We start from the raw sequence: 18,457 nt of genomic DNA on the forward strand, positions 1-18,457 counted from the left end.
TCCAAGAAACAGAGGTGATCTAAGTTTTGGTGAATATATAGAAGAGAGAAACATCAATCAAACAAAACATATTTTGCCATTTTACACTAAAATTTTATGATTGCTGTAATTTTTATGTACAAAAAGGGTGTTTCAGACGATGTCTCTTTCAGGACAAAGCATGTTTCAGGTTCTTCTCGGTCTCTTATGTAAAAAATAATTAATCAGGTTTTGATCGGCTTCCATTCCGCAACTCTTATTGATTCAACAAAGAATCTTCTTTGGCATTCACGTCCTCTATTCTCCAGTTCCGTTCTATGCTCTTTGGGTCTGCCGTTGAAAAGTGTAAGATCTTGTTATGGAACTTGGTCAACGTCTGCCGATGGCCAATGCTTATGTATGTAATCCCAGCTGACTGGATTTGCTGGTAGAGGTGTGCCTACGCACGCATCATGAGAAATGAATTGGCACTGTTACATACGAGATATTATTCTAAAAATGAGAGGAGAAAGCACCCAAGTAAGTACCTCATTAGCTTCATCCAAAGCACTGGTGGATTCATCAAGGAGAGCTAGCTTCGGCTGACACAATAATAACCGTGCAAAGGCAAGGCGCTGCTGCTCGCCCAGTGAGAGCACACTGGACCACTCATGAAACGAATCAAGACCACCAAAGCGATCCACTATATGTCCAAGACGAACATTCTTTAGCGTCCGCATCAGATCATCTGTTGTTGGCTTCTTAAGCTCATCCATTCCATCGTCTCTTTCACTGCCACCATCCATAGTAGTAGTAGTAGTCCAGGCAGGATAAAGCAATTGCTGACGCAGAGTTCCTAGAACCATATAAGGCCTTTGTGGAAGGAATAAAACGTCTCCCGGACTTGTATTAACTGAATTTTCCAGAGTTTGAGGATTGAGGTAGAAGGTGATTCTTCCTTTCCCTGACCTCCAAAGACCAGCCATTGCTCTTAGGAGAGAAGTTTTACCACTCCCACTAGGACCCATTATCTGTTAAAATATGCCATTTAATACCTACCTTATTTTAGCATCTATGCTTGAAACCAGAAAATAGTCAGTCAAAAAAGGTGAAAACTTAACCAGTAGATGATCCTTGTCATATATATGTGCAGTCAAGTTGTGAACTAATGTGGTTCCATTCGTTGGTGTCTGAAGAGTGAGCTCCTGGATCTCCAGAAGCTTTTGGTTCTCAGGTCGAGACTGGAGTGAAGAACCATTGGAATCTACTAGCAAAGAAGACCTCCCCGCACTCTGATACGTCAGCTCAATCTCGTCCATGGTGTGAGAGGTGATGTTGTTATCCAAAAGCTCATCAAATTCACCTGAGTTGTAAACAAGTCTTTGATATGGTTAGATGCGTAAAAAGGCTAATAATGACAAAAAAAAAGCAAAAAAAGAGTGTTATTACCAAGTCGGTCAATGACAGCAGAGAAAGCGCTGATAGCTTGAAACTGATAAACAACGAGGGAGAAGTCTCCGAGGATGTGATTGAATGCAGAGACAGACTGGTTAATAACACCAAACTCAATTTTGCCAGAGAAAAACATTGGGGCAACAAGAGCAGCAGGGAGAATCTGAATGAGGTAGCGGTACCCATCCGTGAAGAACTCTAGGTTCCTAGATGCTATAAGCAATTCCTGCAGCACGCGAAACGAATGAACAAACCAAGCTATAGGGATAAGAGAATCAAGGGGTGGGTAAAGGTTACAGTTAAATTATCAAAAGCGCTTCTGAAACGGTCGAGTAGAAGCAGCATCTCATTCTGCTCGCCTCCGTAGAAAGCAATGGATTCAGCATTTTCCCTGACGCGGACAAGGTTGTAGCGAAAGTCAGCCTCTTTCTTCTCTTGCATAAAGTTGAGATTCACTAGTCCCTGAGCTCGAGAGAAGGAAAATGGAATTAGTTTAATAGTGCAGCAAGCAAGCAAGCAATATGATGAAAGAAGTAAAGTATACCTTGCCGAGAAAGACACTAATGGCAGTTCCGCCAAGGGAGTAGAGCAAGAGAAGGAGAAAGAGGGGAGGGTAAATTGTGAAGAGGATGTTGCTGAAGGAGATGAGGTCGATGGTGGCGCTGAAGAGAGTGAGGGAGAAAGACAGGGCTGTAGAAGTGAAGGAGCTCAGGTCGTCAACAATGCGCTGATCAGGATTGTCGATCATGGATTGGGACTGAATCTTGTAGAAGGTTTGGTCTTTCAAATAGCGCTGGAGGTAGTGTTTGGTCATCCAAGACCTCCATCTCAGTGATAGAGTCTCTTTCGCATAATCTCTCAGCACAAAGAACTGCAAAAACATGTATTTTTTTTTTTTTTAATATAAAAAGAAAAAAGAAAAAAAAAAGAAAAAGAAAAAAAGGGGTTCTCACCGGGATGCCGCCGGCGAAGCCACAGAGGTAGTAAAGCAACTGCTTGGTGAACTGCTCTTGGTCCTTGTCTTTGAAACAAAAAAAAGAAAGAAAGAAACGTTAAGGAAGATAGATAGATAAAAAGGAGAGTTTGAAGAAGAAGGAAAAACGTTACTGGAGAGAGCATTGTAGAAATCACGGCCGAGGAAATTGAATCCGACGCTGATTCCGGTGGTGGCCAGAGTTAGAGCGAAGACGGCGCCTAGACGCAGCCTGGCCTGGTCTTTATCCTCCGAAAACCAGTAAGGCGCCGCCACTTTCCAGAATCGCTTCCAAAGAGCCCTCAACTCCGACGCCTTATCCGGATTACGAGGTGGTTGCGGCAGCAAAGAGGATGCAGCGGAGACGCTTCTTCGGAAACGGGAACTTTTGCTCCGATTAGTAGTTGATTCATGGCGAAGAGGAGGAGGAGGAGGAGGGAGATGTAAATGGCGGAGGAGGACGATGTGAGAACGAGGAGTGGGGAAAGGGGGAGCTGTTATCAAAATCATCGGAGGCTTTGCTTCGTTTTATGGGATGGAGAAATGAATTTGTTTTTTAATGGACTTCCCAACATCAGCAGCATTTTACTCAACTTTTTTCAAAGTATGAAAGATTTTAATGGTAAAAATATTTTAAATCTGACGATGATGAATTTTAATGGAATTCTTTCTAGAGTAAATGTCCCGCGTAACTTGATAAGGAAAATTCTCCAGCCATACATAAATCTAATAAGATAAGTGTTGGTTGGTTGGGAAGGAAACGTGGAATGTTTTCCTTTACGTCTATCCCTTTATAAAAAATATAAAAAAAATAATAGGATTTCAAGTGCCTCAACTTCTGCAGTTTCATTCAACGGGTGGATGCTTCACAAAATTATGTGTGTTACAACACACGACATTTCCAGTTGCTTCATGTACTCGACTCTCTCCTCATCACCACCAGGTTTTCATATTCCATATAACTTCTCGACAAAGATCTAATCAAATCAACTTCTCCCGACCAACATCTTATCTTTGTTACATACTGAACCTAGTTTAGCGCTTGACCCAAGTTTTTTTTGTTCTGCTACTTCATGTTCTTGCTAGGTGTGGACTTTCTGCTGAGCTTTCTCGCATCAAAGTGCACAGATAACCCCAAGTGATTCATCACTTGACGCTGTCCTCGTGAGATGGTTGATATCTGGTTGCTGCCATAAAGAGCAACCAAAGCATTTCCAAGCAAATGTAATAAAATCCCAGACTTCATAAGCGAGAGAAGATGTGATGTGACTTGCCTCTTCCGTTAACGGCGAACCCTTGGCTAATTGCATGGGAAGATGAAGATGAGTGAGGGGGGTGGTGGGGGGATTATGACGTTTGTTAAACAGCCATTAATTGTCTAGACCAGAAATGAAATACGAAGTTGGAGCTGAGCTTTTGCAAACTTCGGCTTGGAGTGTCATGCTCTCCTATATGTTGCAGCTCAGCTTTGAACTTAGCTCTTCCATCCGGTTTGTTTGCTAACTTATCGATTCCCTCATTGTGTATGAGACTATATAATATATATATATATATATATAGACCCTTCTATTGTACTTAAACCATGCGTAACCCATTGTGATTGTAGCAAAGCAAAACCTCTACAGAAACTAAACCTTAACAGAGTGAAGGATTCTAAGAGATGTACAGATTACGACTGTTATATAAGCAAAATGCGCCAAACAACTAAACCAGACAAAAATGCAAAATGCGCCAAACAACTAAACCAGACAAAACACTCGGAATGTCGCAGGAACCCATAAAACCAAAAAGCAATCACACACCTGAAACAAGGAAAACCACAAATTCACACAAAGAAAAAAAAGAATGATTTACCTTGGAAAACGACCAACGAGTTCTGGCTTTCTCCTTTGGATGAGAAACAGCTGCGGTAGCTAGAATTGATGTTCCTCTCGGCCTCTCAACTGATTCATGGTCCCTGATGCGGCGGGTAAAGTGAATCAACTTGGCCGTGTTGAATAAGTACTCTGCCTACACACTCTAACCTGGGACAAAAACGACCAAAAACCTAACAACAAGAAAATATATTGAGACAAGCCCAGATAGAGGGAGCCATGCGATCGAATTCTTTTGTAAAAAGACTAGGATTTGGTTTACTCTTGTTTTTTATAAAAAAAAGTACATCGAAATCTATAGTAACTGAAATCAGTCATTACCTTTTTTATTTTAATAAATAAATAATTTTAATAATTTGGCTGCTGATTTATTTATCATTACATCCTGGATCATTAATAAATGGATATTAATAAATTATAGCAATAATATCATAATTATATTCATCTTGTATGGATACAAGGCGAAACTGGAGAAAATATACCAACTGAACTCGGAATTCGTTCAATAAAAGCAAAACATTCAGTGGTTTTACTAATTTTTAAAAAAAAGCTTTAGTAATATTAGACCGATTCTATCTAAATATATATATATATATATATATGTCATATTAGTTTGTATGAGTAATACCTACATAAGTTCTCAATAAAACACCCTTAAAAAATTTCATGGCAAAATCACTTAATAACTAGGGCATTAAGCCTGTAACTCGTAAATTAAAAAGGAATAAATGGAATTAAGAAGAATGAAATAAGATAAATGGAATGTAGTGTAATCAAAAGTTTGTAACTCGTAAATCAAAATTTTCATGGAATGTTCTGCTTTATATTTTGTTTAAATTCTTTATGAGTTGATGGAATGAGCATTTCAATCTTTTCATGTTAAATGGTAAAAAAAAATTTGAATTAATGAAATTGATCATTTCACGTAATTCCATTCCAAAAATGGATAATTCAGTTCCAGCCTATATATAATATATTTTTACTTTTATTTTGTCGGCTTTGGTATTAGTAAAGTCGCTAAAGGACCAAATGCTTACAGCAAATCCGAGATTAAGTTCGAAAGATCATACAAATTAAAGCCCAAACATTAAAGTTCACAAAAAGAAGATAATGATTGATGTAAAATTTTCATTTGGATTTGCAAGTACAACTTTTGGTCTTTGATAATATAGATGCAACCGGATTCTTAACTCATTTAACTGCTAGTTTGATAAATATATCTAAATCATATTCGTCTGTTACTATGAATATTTTTTAATTCATTATTAAAAAAATGTGAACTCAAAGAGAAGATGCAATTAATTTAATTTAATGGCTTTCTTGAAGAAGTAACTAAGTAAAAAAATAATTAGATTTTTCTAATTCAAATAGAGAAAGCTGTTATAAACTCAGATCTTTCAACAAAACAAAATAAAAACCTTTCATTTAAATCATTTTAATCTCTAACTTTTAAAATTGTCCATTTTAAACATCACCTTTGTTGACCAAGCGACTTAAACGGTTCTGAAGATTTTGTGAGTTGCAATTAGGCATGGGCATAAAATCCAGAACCCGAAATCCGAACCGAACCCGAACCGAAAAACCCGACCCGTTATCCGACCCAAAATATAAAAATACCCGAACGGGTATTTTAGGGTGGTACAAAAAATATCCGAACCCGAAGTGTTATTAACCGAACCCGAACGAGTAACTCGAAAAATCCGAAATTAATAGTCAATATAAATATTTTGAAATATATATAAGTATTTCAGTTATTAAATTCAATATTTGTGGTAAAATGATATATAATAATAAATATTAAAATTTTAATAAATGGTTTAAGTACCAATTAGTAATAAATAAGTATTTTATAATTTGCTCATTGAAATAAAAAGTCTACTCTCTATAAAGCAATACATATTGTTTACAAATAATGTTTGTTTTCATGCTTGATTTAACATTTTATTGTTATTTTATCAATTTTATGTGTGATATATTAATTTTTATTTAATTTAGATGATTTTCTTTATGTTTTAGTTCAAAAAATTTGTTTTTTACTTCGGTTATATCCGAACCGAACCGATATAACCCGAATTCGTACGATATATGATTACTTTATGGGTTTTAGGACGCAATACAATTTTGAACCGAATCCGAAGTGTTATTATCTGAACCCGACCCGTACTAATAAAATTTTAGTATGGGACCTAAGAGCGTAAATCCGAAAACCCGAAAAACTGAAAAACTCGATCCGAACGCTAACGGGTACCCGAACGTCCAGAACTAGTTGGAATTGTACTTCTGTCATGTCGCATGAATGTAAGTCTTTTCTCTTTCTTCGTGTACTATTGTTAATAACATGGAATCTTGGGCTCTAAACAGAGTTCTAACGACACATGGTCGTCTAAGGTTCTCTTCCAGAAGATCTTGTTGGTCTTCCTTTTCTCCAACAGCTATAAGCAAATCACAAACACAAATATAATTTTATATCGTTCCAAACTAATTCAAAATTTTACTCCTACTTTGCAGTAATCTAGCCAGAAATTTCTAATATGGATCGATTAACTGAGTCTTACTTCTTTCCAAATATAAGCAAACATGACATTTTTTAAAAAAAAAAATCAGTAAAAAAATAGTAAAAATTCAGCAAAAAAATCATTTTTGTGCATATATATATATGTATTATGTTTGATTTCGTTTCTCAAAATGCAACATAATTTTGGGAAACATGTTAGCTGGTACAATCTCCAAAGAGATTGGAAACATTACTTCTCTAGAAAGATTGTGAGTAAAGCTTCTTCAATCCCTTTTGATTGAGCTAATTTTGATTTTATTTGACTTAGTTTTTCTTTGAAATTGTTGGTTTAGTAATTTGAGTTTGTTTGAAACACACAAGAACAGTGCTTAAGGAACTATCTTAATATCGGGTAATATGACAAATTTTTTAGGAGAAAATTGATTATGCTTTTATTTTTGGTTAATTCCTTAGATTTTGTAGAAACTTTCGTCTCATGTTATCTTAAGTAGAGTTTTTCTTTCTTGGTCTATAGTTATAATTTCTTCGAAAACAATCAGCTTTATGGGTCATTACATCCAACGCTCAGGAGTTTATCGGACCTTCAACTGTATGAACCTATATTAAAGTTTGAGTTTCTCAAACAAGTTCAGTGGGAAGATTCCATCTTCATTTGCAAAACTGACCAGCTTAAGGAACTTGTTTTTATCCTCATTTAAACAAGTTATATTTTTCTAAGCTTGTAGACACACTGTGATTCTGTTTTTATCTTGGTACTTTAAACATGCATATAAGTGACAACCATTTCATAGGAACAATTCCATATTTCGCAGAGAAGTGGAAAGAACTTAAGTATAGTAAAAAAAAAAAAATTTAGTCCTTTGCGTATTTTACCATTTTTCTCATCTAATGCCTATGATTGCTCGAATGTTTGTATGATTTAGGGTTCTCCATTCAAGTGCCTTGGCTGGACCAATACCTATTTCCATTGTTACTTACGTATAAACAAAATGACCATATAAAGAATGCTACAAATATCATATTAACATTAATAAAGTAGTAAATTTATAACTTATAAATCTAATATATATCGTATATACAATTTAAAATATGATTAGTTATATGATAATTATTAATAAAATAATACTCCATCTGTTTCATTATAAGTGTCGTTTTAGGTTTCGGCACACGGATTAAGAAAACAATTAATGTTGTACAGTTTCTATAAAAAACACTATTACCTATACACCTAACCATATTTCAACCAATAGAAAAATAAATTTTGCATAAAATTAATAAATTTTTGCATTGAAAATCGAAAACGACACTTATTTTATAACGAAAAAATTCTATAAAACGACACTTAATATGAAACAGGGAGTAGTACTAAAGTTATGTTTTAACTCTTTTGACATGAAAATGTATTGTTCATTTAACTTCGATATGTTTTTTATCATAGTTTATATAAATTTTATATGTTATCATATATATATATATATATATATATGTTCTTATAATATGATAAAATTGTATATGTTTCCAGCGGCGGACGGGTGGGTAAAGCAAAAGAACCTTCTCTTGGAAGGGGAACGATGTATAATAATATAATAAAATTATATATGTCATATCATAATATAAAATTGATTGTTAATAATTTTGTACCAATAATGATTATATTTTTATATAATAATAGTCTGTTGATTTGACTATTTTATAGCATTTGATTAATAATTTGAATTTTTATGAAACATGTTCCATATAAGAGGGGTATGCAACTCCTGTCTCTTAGTATTAATAGCAATTAAAAAAAAGAAAATTAGGTTAAATAGGAAGAAATGTTGCTTGATTAGGAGTTAGAAGAGACGGTCTTTTGAGACACGTGTTGGCTAAAGAGCGTTCATCTCTTTCTCTCTTCCCACTCCGTGTCTCTCTCCCTCTCGTCGACCATTCTCCAAAATCTCTCAGACGATACTCGATGGCGACGATTCCTCCCCAATTCTTCAGGGCAAGTCAAATATATTTCTTCTGTGTGTTAGATTATGGACGGAGGAGGTGGCGACGGTGGTGGTGCCGCGTACAACCCACACACGGTGGAGGAGGTTTTTAGGGATTTTAAGGGTCGTAGGAATGGCATGATTAAGGCTCTAACCACTGGTAATATTTGGTTACTCGCTCTTCGTTTTTGTTTCTTCTTCTTCCTCCATTGTCGTTAAAAATCTCAACTTTTTGATTTGCCTTTTTCTCGGCAGATGTTCAGGAGTTTTACCGACTTTGCGATACAGGTGAGTGTTACCCTTCAGAGATTTGTTTGTGGGATTGACGAAAGTCACTGTTTTTATTGTGTGTGTGTTTGAATTGTCTTTGTTGGCTCTGTTTTGCTGAGCGTTGAATGATGCATTAGGGGTTTTGATAGTTTCTCTGAATTATGAGCAATAAAGGAGTAAAGTTTTGTTTTTTGTTTGTGGGATTGATTTCCTCCGATGAAAGTCTTTGCTTTTTTTTTGTTTGAGTTGTCTTCCTTGTGCTCTGTTTCTCTGAGCTCTTCTTGAAGGCGGAGTAAAGTTTAGATTTTTGAATATTGATTTTCAAAATAATGTTCTTCTGTGTTGAAATCTCGTTTGGTAGTGTCACAAGTTCTTGATGAGCAGAAGCTGTGTCAGATACAAAGAAAGCTATTGAGTTGGATCCTACATTGGCCAAAGCTTAATTAAGAAAAGGGTACGTCTTTGTTGTTTCATCTTGATGTATTGATTGAGGTTGGTGAAGGAAAAGATTGAGTTTGCTGTGAATCAGATGAATTGGCCACTAAAGGTTGTGCCTTTGTTTCCTCAGCTACTTGGATACAGCATGGAGAAGAGGATTGTGCCTAGGTGTAACGTAATCAAAGCTCTCATCGCCAAAGGGTTGCTTGGAAGTGAATCCCCTTCGATTCCATGTGTCTTGGCATATACCAATGAAGCCTTCTTAAAAAGGTATGTGATGAAGCACGTTGGTAAGCAGCTTGTGACTTAGTTATTAGCCATCTTCATGAAAGATAGTAATAAAATAGATTAGAAAAGGTATATGTTAGTGTTATCATCAGGTTGGCATGGTACAGTTGTTAATTATAATGTTTGGTTTATCGGTTTCATCAGGAAAGAAACATTTGTTATGTTCTTTCATGATTCAGAAACATCATGATGTTTTTTTTTGTGAATCATATTTCATTCATGCAATTAAAACTAGTACATTCATGCAATTAAAATTTATAATAATTTTGTTTTAAGAACTTTTAATTAAGAGCCTTGCAACGTAGTGTAGCATAAAAATGTTTGGGTTTCTTAATGTTCTCTTAACTTACTTTTACTACTTAAAAATATTAAAAAAAAATAAAAACCCCTAAATGGGTTTTTGGGATAATCATGCTCTAAATATCTTATTTATTTAAATTAGATTTTTGTCCAATTACAAGTCCAATCAGAATTGAATCACATTTGACACATCAATAGACGTCATTTTAGCCACATCATATTTCGGTCAATCAAATTATTATTATTTTTAATTTTTTTTCAATTAATAGTATGATGGATCATTTGATTAAAGTTTGAAACTAATAATTTAATAACACTGAAATTGCAACAAATGCTACTCTCTCCGTTTCATATTAAGTGTCGTTTTAGAAAAATTTTTTTGTTACAAAATAAGTGTTTTTTTCGATTTTTAATGCAAAATTTATTTTTCTATTGGTTAAAATATGGTTAAGTGTATAGGTAATAGTATTTTTTTATAGGAAATGTACAAAATTAATTGTTTTCTTAATCCGTGAGTCGAAACCTAAAACAACACTTATAATGAAACAGAGGCAGTAGAATCTATTAAAATTATGTAACCGATGACTCTAACAAATCTGGGTATCCGGCCGATCAGTTGGAATTATGACTTAAAAAATACTAAAAAATTAATATATTTAAAATCTCGAATCCAGATCCGGACTTAAAAACAAATATCCGGATTGAAGTCTGGTTTTGACAGATCCAAAATTTCACTACGTAGATCCAGATCCAGACATTTTGAATATCCTATTTTCAGAGCGAAGCTCGGATCGGATCAGAATCCCAAATAATAATTCCCATCCCTAGAACAAATTACATGGAGATATAAAAGTTTCAGCGAGAGCTCCCGACAGACCGAAAGCCATCGTCGACGCATTGTTATTGGGCTTAGTGTCTATAGAATAAGCCCAGTAAAGTCTTTACACAATGTGAAGATGGATGAGCGATTATAGATCGGTGATGATGTGGCAAACTACAGATCGTTGGTTACTTTAAATAACGATTAATCATACTTTCTTTTGGTCCAATCAACGGTTGCCACGTAATCATTCTTGCGAGACGATGACGTGGTGAACAATGTAATCTCGTTCGACTCCGATATTTACTAACTCCCACTCATATTAATTTCAAAATATAATATCTTCTGTTTGTGTTGTTGACATTATCGAGACTTTAAGCGGTGGATTGAATCAGATCTTGGGCGAGAACATGGCGGACGAGAGATATAACCGGAAGAACCCGGCGGTGAAGAGGATTCTCCAGGAGGTTAAGGAGATGCAAGCTAATCCCTCTGACGATTTCATGTCTCTTCCCCTCGAGGTATAGATCGATGCGTAATCTCCAACGTTTCTGTTTCGATTAGGGTTTATCAATCGGCGTTGTTTCTCATTCACAGCTCTTGAAATCGAACTAACAAGCTCCGTTCTAATTAACCTTAGCCTTTCTAGCTCCGATTCTTATGGTTGTATGCAATGTTATAACCGTTCTTTCGATCTGTGATGTTTAAATAGTTAACATGATCCGTTGTGAACGCAGGAGAATATATTTGAGTGGCAATTCGCGATCAGAGGCCCTAGCGAGACTGAATTTGAAGGAGGGATTTATCATGGGAGGATTCAGTTGCCTTCAGATTATCCTTTCAAACCTCCTTCCTTCTTGTTATTGACCGTAAGAGATTCTTGTATCAATCACGCACATGTGTTTCAGGGAGACTATCTATGATCTCTGATTGAATCTTTTTATGCTCTTGTTTCAGCCTAGTGGTCGTTTTGAAACTAACACCAAGATTTGCTTGAGTATTTCTAATTACCATCCCGAGCATTGGCAGCCATCATGGAGTGGTAAAACTCTACACTCTTTTAATGTCGACCATGCTAAGCAAATGATTACTGATGCATACTATTATTGTTAAGCTTCTGAGAATTTGTTCTTGCTTGTTTGTCAGTTCGGACTGCTTTGGTGGCTCTCATTGCGTTCATGCCTTCAAACCCCAGTGGAGCAATAGGCTCTGTAGATTACCCCAAGGAGGAGAGACGTGCACTTGCCACTAAATCACGCGAGTCACCACCCAAATATGGTTCTCCTGAGCGTCAAAAAGTTATTGATGAGGTATGTCCCGCTATATCACCCTTCCTTGAGAGCATTTTATTTGAACTTCTGATCCACCAATGTACATTATTCTGAAGGAGCATTTAGCTTCATTTTTAGAGTGCTTTTTGGTTATCCAACATATTAGTTGAACATCTGACTATATTTTTTCTAATTAAACGACATGAACACCTCTTGGCCCGTGTAAGACTAAGTGAATGATTATTCATCCTAAAAGGGTTCAGTTTACTTATGGTGTGTTTGGATTGCAACTATGCAAACTTGTTACGGTTAGAATTTTGTTAGATATGTATACTTTAGATGATGCTACAACAAGAATTGTTGATCTTGAAGCAAGCAAGGCCTAGTTGAAAGTTAGTAGCTTGGAAAAAAACATCATTGCCGGAATAAATATAAGTGTTGACCAAAAGTAGTATTAAGAATCTCATTTGATTTTAGAGACCTGGCGACGTGTTTACATCTTTGACATGGGTTTAAGTAAGGTTGATAAAGAATCTGGGTATAACGTTATATTGTTTATGATTGGTATATGCAGATTCATCAGTACATGCTCAGCAAGACACCTTCTCCGAAACCTAATCCTGAGGAATGTAACAAAACGTCTTCTGCTGATTCGGATGGTCAGTCCCAAACCAAGCCGCAGGACACTGAAGCTGCTACAGCCGAACCTGTTACAGCTGTTGAAGAGAATGGAGTCGATCAAATCGCTGAAGAGGCAGGTCAGACAGTTGTTCCTGGAGCAAATGCAGGGGAAAATGTTGCAGCGGGAGACAACAGAAACGGTTTGGTGAGGCAGAGGGAGCAAGCGACTGTTGCTGTTAGGGCGGCTCAGAGAAGGGGTGATGACAGGCTGTTCACGTGGGCAGCGGTTGGACTCACGATTGCGATAGTGGTTCTTTTGCTAAAGAAGTTGGTAAGGTCAAGTGGTCACGGCGCTCTGTTTATGGATGAGTCGTGAACGCTTAACTCAAAGATTGGGAGATGTGGACGAAGAAAGCATCAAAAGTTGGAAGTATTTATATATCATATGTATCTATTACGTAAATGAATAAATAAGTAATTAATTATACTAAATGAGTTTCTTTGATAGTGTGCTAAAAACTTTTTCTTTCTGATTTGTTTTGTGTTAATTGATTTCGACAAACCAAACCACTGATAGCACAAACATTTATTAGAAAATGAACAACTCTCCAGCTGCAATACATCCTTGTGCAGCTGCTTTAGGGGATGCTGTATTGCTGTGTGCGATGCCCGTACGGCGTTCAAACAGTTGTTCTTTATTGTTCTTCACGTCTTGTGATGATATTAGTTCATTTGTCATCTCTTATTCTTTTTACGGCCTTTTAGAATTTTTATAAACCCAACCAACTAAATGCAAGATAGTAATATCTTATCGTGCGAGTAACAACCAACTATTTTACTATTTTAACATGTGAGTAAACAAGCTAAACTCGAAATCAGGTGAAATATACTCTACAGCTTAAGCTTTGCCCCGCACGGCTGCAAATACTCTCAACCATGCACGTAGGATATTCTGTAATACTTTTAACTAGGTGTCGGTCCACACAATAAATTTTTTATATTACTTGTGCGGATTAATATATATGCCTAATAACTTTTTATATGAATATATTTTTTTTAATTTATTAAATTAGATATAAATTATAAATTAATATCATAAATTATATTACTTCACTATTCATATTGGCATTTGATTTATTAAATTTTGGTTTAGTTTCAGCTTTTTATTAAAGAGGTGTATATTTTGAATCAAAATTTTCTTTAGTAATAATCCAACTATCATTAGTCAACTTGAATTTAAAATCAGTCACTTCTTCGAATTGTGGGTTAAAAAGAATATCATTGAATTTGAAAGCATCGGAAACATTCACAACACATAAAGCGTAAACAAAATAACAATACCCAATAAACATCATATATTATCAACAATTTGGACCATAAATAATATGACAAAAACTAAAAAACAAATAAATTACAAAACATGTATTGCTCATATAGTATAATGACACAAATATATATGTATTAAAATTTATTCAGTTTAATTTTACTAAACTAAATATAAAATAAACTTAACTATGATATTATCTCCAGAATTTGATAATATTCATTTATATATTATCCCAAATATATATAAATGATAAATTATCATCTAAATCATTAAAATTATTTATTAAAAATAATGAAATAGACTAAATTCAAGGATAATATGACAATCATCAAAATTACTTCTCAAATAATAATATAGATGATAAAAATTTATCGAATATTAGGAATTTTTACTAGTTGAATTAAAACTTAGATGATGTGTGCAAATAGATTGTCAAGAAGTTTCCAATCCCTATGGGGGGTTTTGTGTCACCGCTAAAAATAATGACTTTGATTGGTAATATATCTTACACTTAATTTAATTTAACTCTAAAATATTATTACTAATGAATAAATTTTATTTTTTTTGAATATATATGAGTGAGTTATAATATATTATGGCTTAAGTTATAAGTGAGTTATAATATATTAGGGTTAAGTTATACTCTTTATAAAATTGATAACTCAAAAGTTAAACTAACATCATATAAAAAGATTGGGTTAATATGTGTAAGAGTTGATTTAGTTTGAGTTACGCATAAAAATCAAAAATATTACCAGTCATGAATTAGTTTTGAATTTTTGATATTAGATTTGAGTTATGATGTATTATTGGTGAGTTACTATTTTGAGTTATATCCTTTGTAAAAGTGATAAATCAAATCTTAAATCAACATCAACAAAAATCTCATGTGTTAAGACTTGAGTTAAATATTTTTTTGGTTTTCTATTAACTACCCCCACGTCCTTTTTTATCCCTTTTAATAGATTAAAAAAATTTATAATACATGATGATATGGTTGTACGTTTACTTATTATTAATTAATACAATATTTTGGTAATTTAATAATCTACCTACTTGTTAGCCAAAGACTTTCTAAAAAACAAATCTCACTCTAGTTAGTTAATCCAATTTTTTTATAGTTTAATTGTTAATTTTTTTTATAATTAAAAAGTTATAGCCTATGATTTTAATTGTTAATTATCAATTTTGTTTCTTAATTAAAAATCTATGTACATTAACTATTCTCTATATATTTGAATATATTTATTTAAATTTAATTTAATTTTCTATTTTTATTTAATTTATATTATATATTATTTATTTATTTTTTAAATAATACATACTACAATTTATACGTTAAAAAGAGTACCAATCAATTTTTTTGATAAAATTGTAACTCAAATTTTTACAACAAATTCACTACATAAATTTACAGTTTTTACCACATAGTTTTTAATGCAAATTACATCAATTTATAATTTTTTATTGTAATTTAATTTTAATACTACATGTCAACCAATCGAACCCATAGTAAAATTTTTTTTTGAGCCTCAGCATTGTAATGATGTGAAAGGTGGAGTGGCAGCATTATAACAAGATATGATTAGATGAAGCCATAAAACCAATATCTTTACTAAACAGTTGCAACCAACCCAAATAAAGACTAAAATTGTTTATTTCAAATTAAAAAAAAAAAATTTGGTACGCGCAAACGAAAGTACAAAAATTTGCACACCAGTTTGGTTACAATAGTCATGATTTTCAGTCTGTAGTCAAAATGAATATTAAAGTTTGTCGGCAGATCATAATGATAACGATTTGTGGATGATTATAAACTCCATGACTATGATAAAAGAAGATCAAAATGTATGTAAACCAAGTGGTAAAGTGGTTGAGACGCTGAAAACAGAGACGAATCTTAATTAATTCTACCACCAGCCCTGACCCGACAGTTTTCGAACCTACTTTGAATTTCTCGTCACCCATTTTCACAGTGGAAAGCTCTTTTTATTCGTTTTCTACTACTCAATATCCTGTACAATCTTCTAATATTTCTATCCCTACAACTCATTACTCATACATCGTAGAAAATCATATACAGTATATAAATATGGATAAGAACAATAGAAATGAAACAACCAAACTATAGATCGTGACTTATTTTGAGATGTTATTCTTACAATCTTAGTTTTCATCAATGTTTAAAAACCACTCCACTTTTGGATTGTAAACATTTGTTTAGTATTGCATGTGTCAGCATGGAATCAAGGTTGCAACATTAGATTGCGTTAACATAAACAAGCTTAATCTTAATTTTAAACATGTTGGGGAACATATTTAAAATTCTGCATAGGAGAAGGAGATAAGATCAAGGTATATCTTTCATTAGCCGGGACAGAATAGCCTAGTGGTAAAACACTACAGTGAACTGGATCCCAAGGCACACGGATTCGACTCCTCCGGGATTCCAGAGAGCGCCCAGTGACAAAAAAAAAAAAAAAAAAAAAAAATCTTTCATTAGGCTGACTTAGTCGGTGATAAAAAAAATACTCTCGACACATGAACCTTTTTTGTAGAGATTAGTTAAACAAATTGATAGGGTTGAAAAGCATGACAAGGCTACAATTTGAAAAAGGAACACTTGCTCAGCGCTCATTGATTACACTGGCGAAAATCGTAGCATCAAAGATAGCGAAATTGTATGAAAAATTCAAGTTAGTGTATGATGAAGGCCTCAACTAATTCTCATTAATGCTCATTATTTCTTTGCTCCTATAAATAAACATAGTAAGTATAGTACGGTGAGTAAACCAATCGCACTGAACAAAGAACAACACTTTGTAAAATAAAAGCAGAACGAAAAGAAATGGGGAAAGTTTCTAAGCGATTAGGGTTATTGGTTTTGATGCTTGTGTTGCTCATTATTGGAGTAGCAGAATGTAGGAGACTTGAGAAGGAGACTTTAGGAGGTGGTGGTGCTGGAGGTGGGTTTGGTGGTGGAAAAGGCGGTGGTGGTGGTCTTGGAGGAGGAGCTGGTGGAGGCTTTGGTGGTGGTGCTGGTGGAGGCAAAGGTGGTGGTCTAGGTGGAGGCCACGGTGGTGGTGTTGGAGGAGGATTCGGTGGTGGTGCTGGTGGAGGTAAAGGTGGTGGTCTTGGTGGTGGTGGTGGCGTTGGAGGAGGCCACGGTGGTGGTGTTGGAGGAGGGTTCGGTGGTGGTGCTGGTGGAGGCAAAGGTGGTGGTTTAGGTGGAGGTCACGGTGGTGGTGTTGGAGGAGGATTTGGTGGTGGTGCTGGTGGAGGCAAAGGTGGTGGCGTCGGAGGAGGCCATGGTGGTGGTGCTGGAGGAGGATTTGGTGGTGGTGTTGGAGGCCATGGTGGTGGTGCTGGTGGAGGGTTCGGTGGTGGTGCTGGTGGAGGACATGGTGGTGGTGCTGGAGGAGGATTTGGCGGTGGAGCTGGTGGAGGTCACGGTGGTGGTGCTGGAGGAGGATTCGGCGGTGGTGCAGGTGGAGGCCACGGTGGAGGAGCTGGTGGAGGTTTTGGCGGTGGTGCAGGAGGAGGCCATGCTGGCGGTGGTGGTGCTGGTGGAGGGTTTGGTGGTGGTGCCGGAGGAGGCGGTGGTGGTGGATTTTGAATCTAGCTTTTTAGGGCTACTTACTTGTGTACCACGCCAAAAAAGAATGAGATTATAAATGCTGGGATTTTATTATGAATGAAATAAATGATACTTAACAAAAATATGAAGCTATGCGATGCTAATGATTCCTTTGAAAAAATATCATATATCATAATCCACTAATATGCATGGAAAATAAATTTTGGTTATTAAGTCGGGGAAAATAGCTAAAAAAACAATAAGTTTTGTTAGTGAAACTACGCAAACTTATTAAAATCTTCAATAGTAACATTGTCAAAAGTCAAAACTATTCTATTAACATGATTCGACCAATAACGAGTTATGTTAGTTTCCGTTCTAATTTTTCATATAAAAAAAAACAGATTCTAAACTCTAAAAGTAACTAGGATTGAGTTTATTTGTATATATTATCGATAGTTTATTTTATATATTTGATCATTTTATTTATATATATAAAATATTTTTTTTGTTATTATATAATTTCTTTCCGATAGATCGGATCAATTTTTATTAAAAATAATGGAACAAAACAATAATTAATACATCATGGGTTGATCGGATTGGACATTAAACAAATTATGACATAAAAACCTTATTTTTTCCATCGAACACATTCTTGAAAAAAGTGAACAGTATTGTTTTCACAGTTGAATTATTTTGACTTTTATCTTCCATATGGTTTTGAAAGCTTTCAAATCAACCATCGAATTGATACATGTCATTTTAATGTTTTTAGTCGTATACTTAAGGAAAACTTA

At 34.8% G+C, this 18,457-nt stretch overlaps 3 protein-coding genes and 2 long non-coding RNA genes across 5 annotated transcripts; 4 read left to right on the forward strand and 1 right to left on the reverse strand.

Moving 5' to 3' along the window:
• Positions 1-36: 36 nt before the first annotated feature.
• LOC106308950 (ABC transporter D family member 2, chloroplastic) lies at positions 37-3,004 on the reverse strand. The gene is made up of 8 exons (XM_013746053.1): positions 2,518-3,004; positions 2,364-2,431; positions 1,955-2,281; positions 1,708-1,872; positions 1,408-1,636; positions 1,080-1,321; positions 507-989; positions 37-418 (listed from the first exon to the last, which is right to left on the reverse strand). The coding sequence occupies exons 1-8, from the start codon at positions 2,891-2,893 to the stop codon at positions 236-238; spliced, it is 2,073 nt and encodes a 690-aa protein (XP_013601507.1). The 5' UTR covers positions 2,894-3,004; the 3' UTR covers positions 37-235.
• A 216-nt stretch (positions 3,005-3,220) lies between these two features.
• Positions 3,221-3,957, forward strand: LOC106308988. Its single transcript, XR_001263577.1, has 2 exons — positions 3,221-3,326; positions 3,470-3,957. It is a non-coding gene; the product is annotated as an uncharacterized LOC106308988 (long non-coding RNA).
• A 4,605-nt stretch (positions 3,958-8,562) lies between these two features.
• Positions 8,563-10,059, forward strand: LOC106297526. Its single transcript, XR_001261442.1, has 4 exons — positions 8,563-8,905; positions 9,001-9,033; positions 9,377-9,469; positions 9,584-10,059. It is a non-coding gene; the product is annotated as an uncharacterized LOC106297526 (long non-coding RNA).
• Positions 10,060-11,144: 1,085 nt separating this feature from the next.
• On the forward strand, positions 11,145-13,288 carry LOC106323068 (ubiquitin-conjugating enzyme E2 32-like). Its single transcript, XM_013761239.1, has 5 exons — positions 11,145-11,382; positions 11,599-11,730; positions 11,819-11,903; positions 12,008-12,171; positions 12,707-13,288. Exons 1-5 carry the CDS (start codon positions 11,272-11,274, stop codon positions 13,127-13,129), a joined length of 915 nt encoding a protein of 304 aa, XP_013616693.1. The 5' UTR covers positions 11,145-11,271; the 3' UTR covers positions 13,130-13,288.
• A 3,640-nt stretch (positions 13,289-16,928) lies between these two features.
• On the forward strand, positions 16,929-17,696 carry LOC106333025 (glycine-rich cell wall structural protein-like). The gene has a single exon (XM_013771513.1). It carries the CDS (start codon positions 16,929-16,931, stop codon positions 17,694-17,696), a length of 768 nt encoding a protein of 255 aa, XP_013626967.1.
• The last annotated feature ends 761 nt before the right edge of the window (positions 17,697-18,457 follow it).

The sequence above is a fragment of the Brassica oleracea genome, chromosome C1, assembly GCF_000695525.1.
Source record: "Brassica oleracea var. oleracea cultivar TO1000 chromosome C1, BOL, whole genome shotgun sequence".
NCBI classification, from domain to species: domain Eukaryota; kingdom Viridiplantae; phylum Streptophyta; class Magnoliopsida; order Brassicales; family Brassicaceae; genus Brassica; species Brassica oleracea.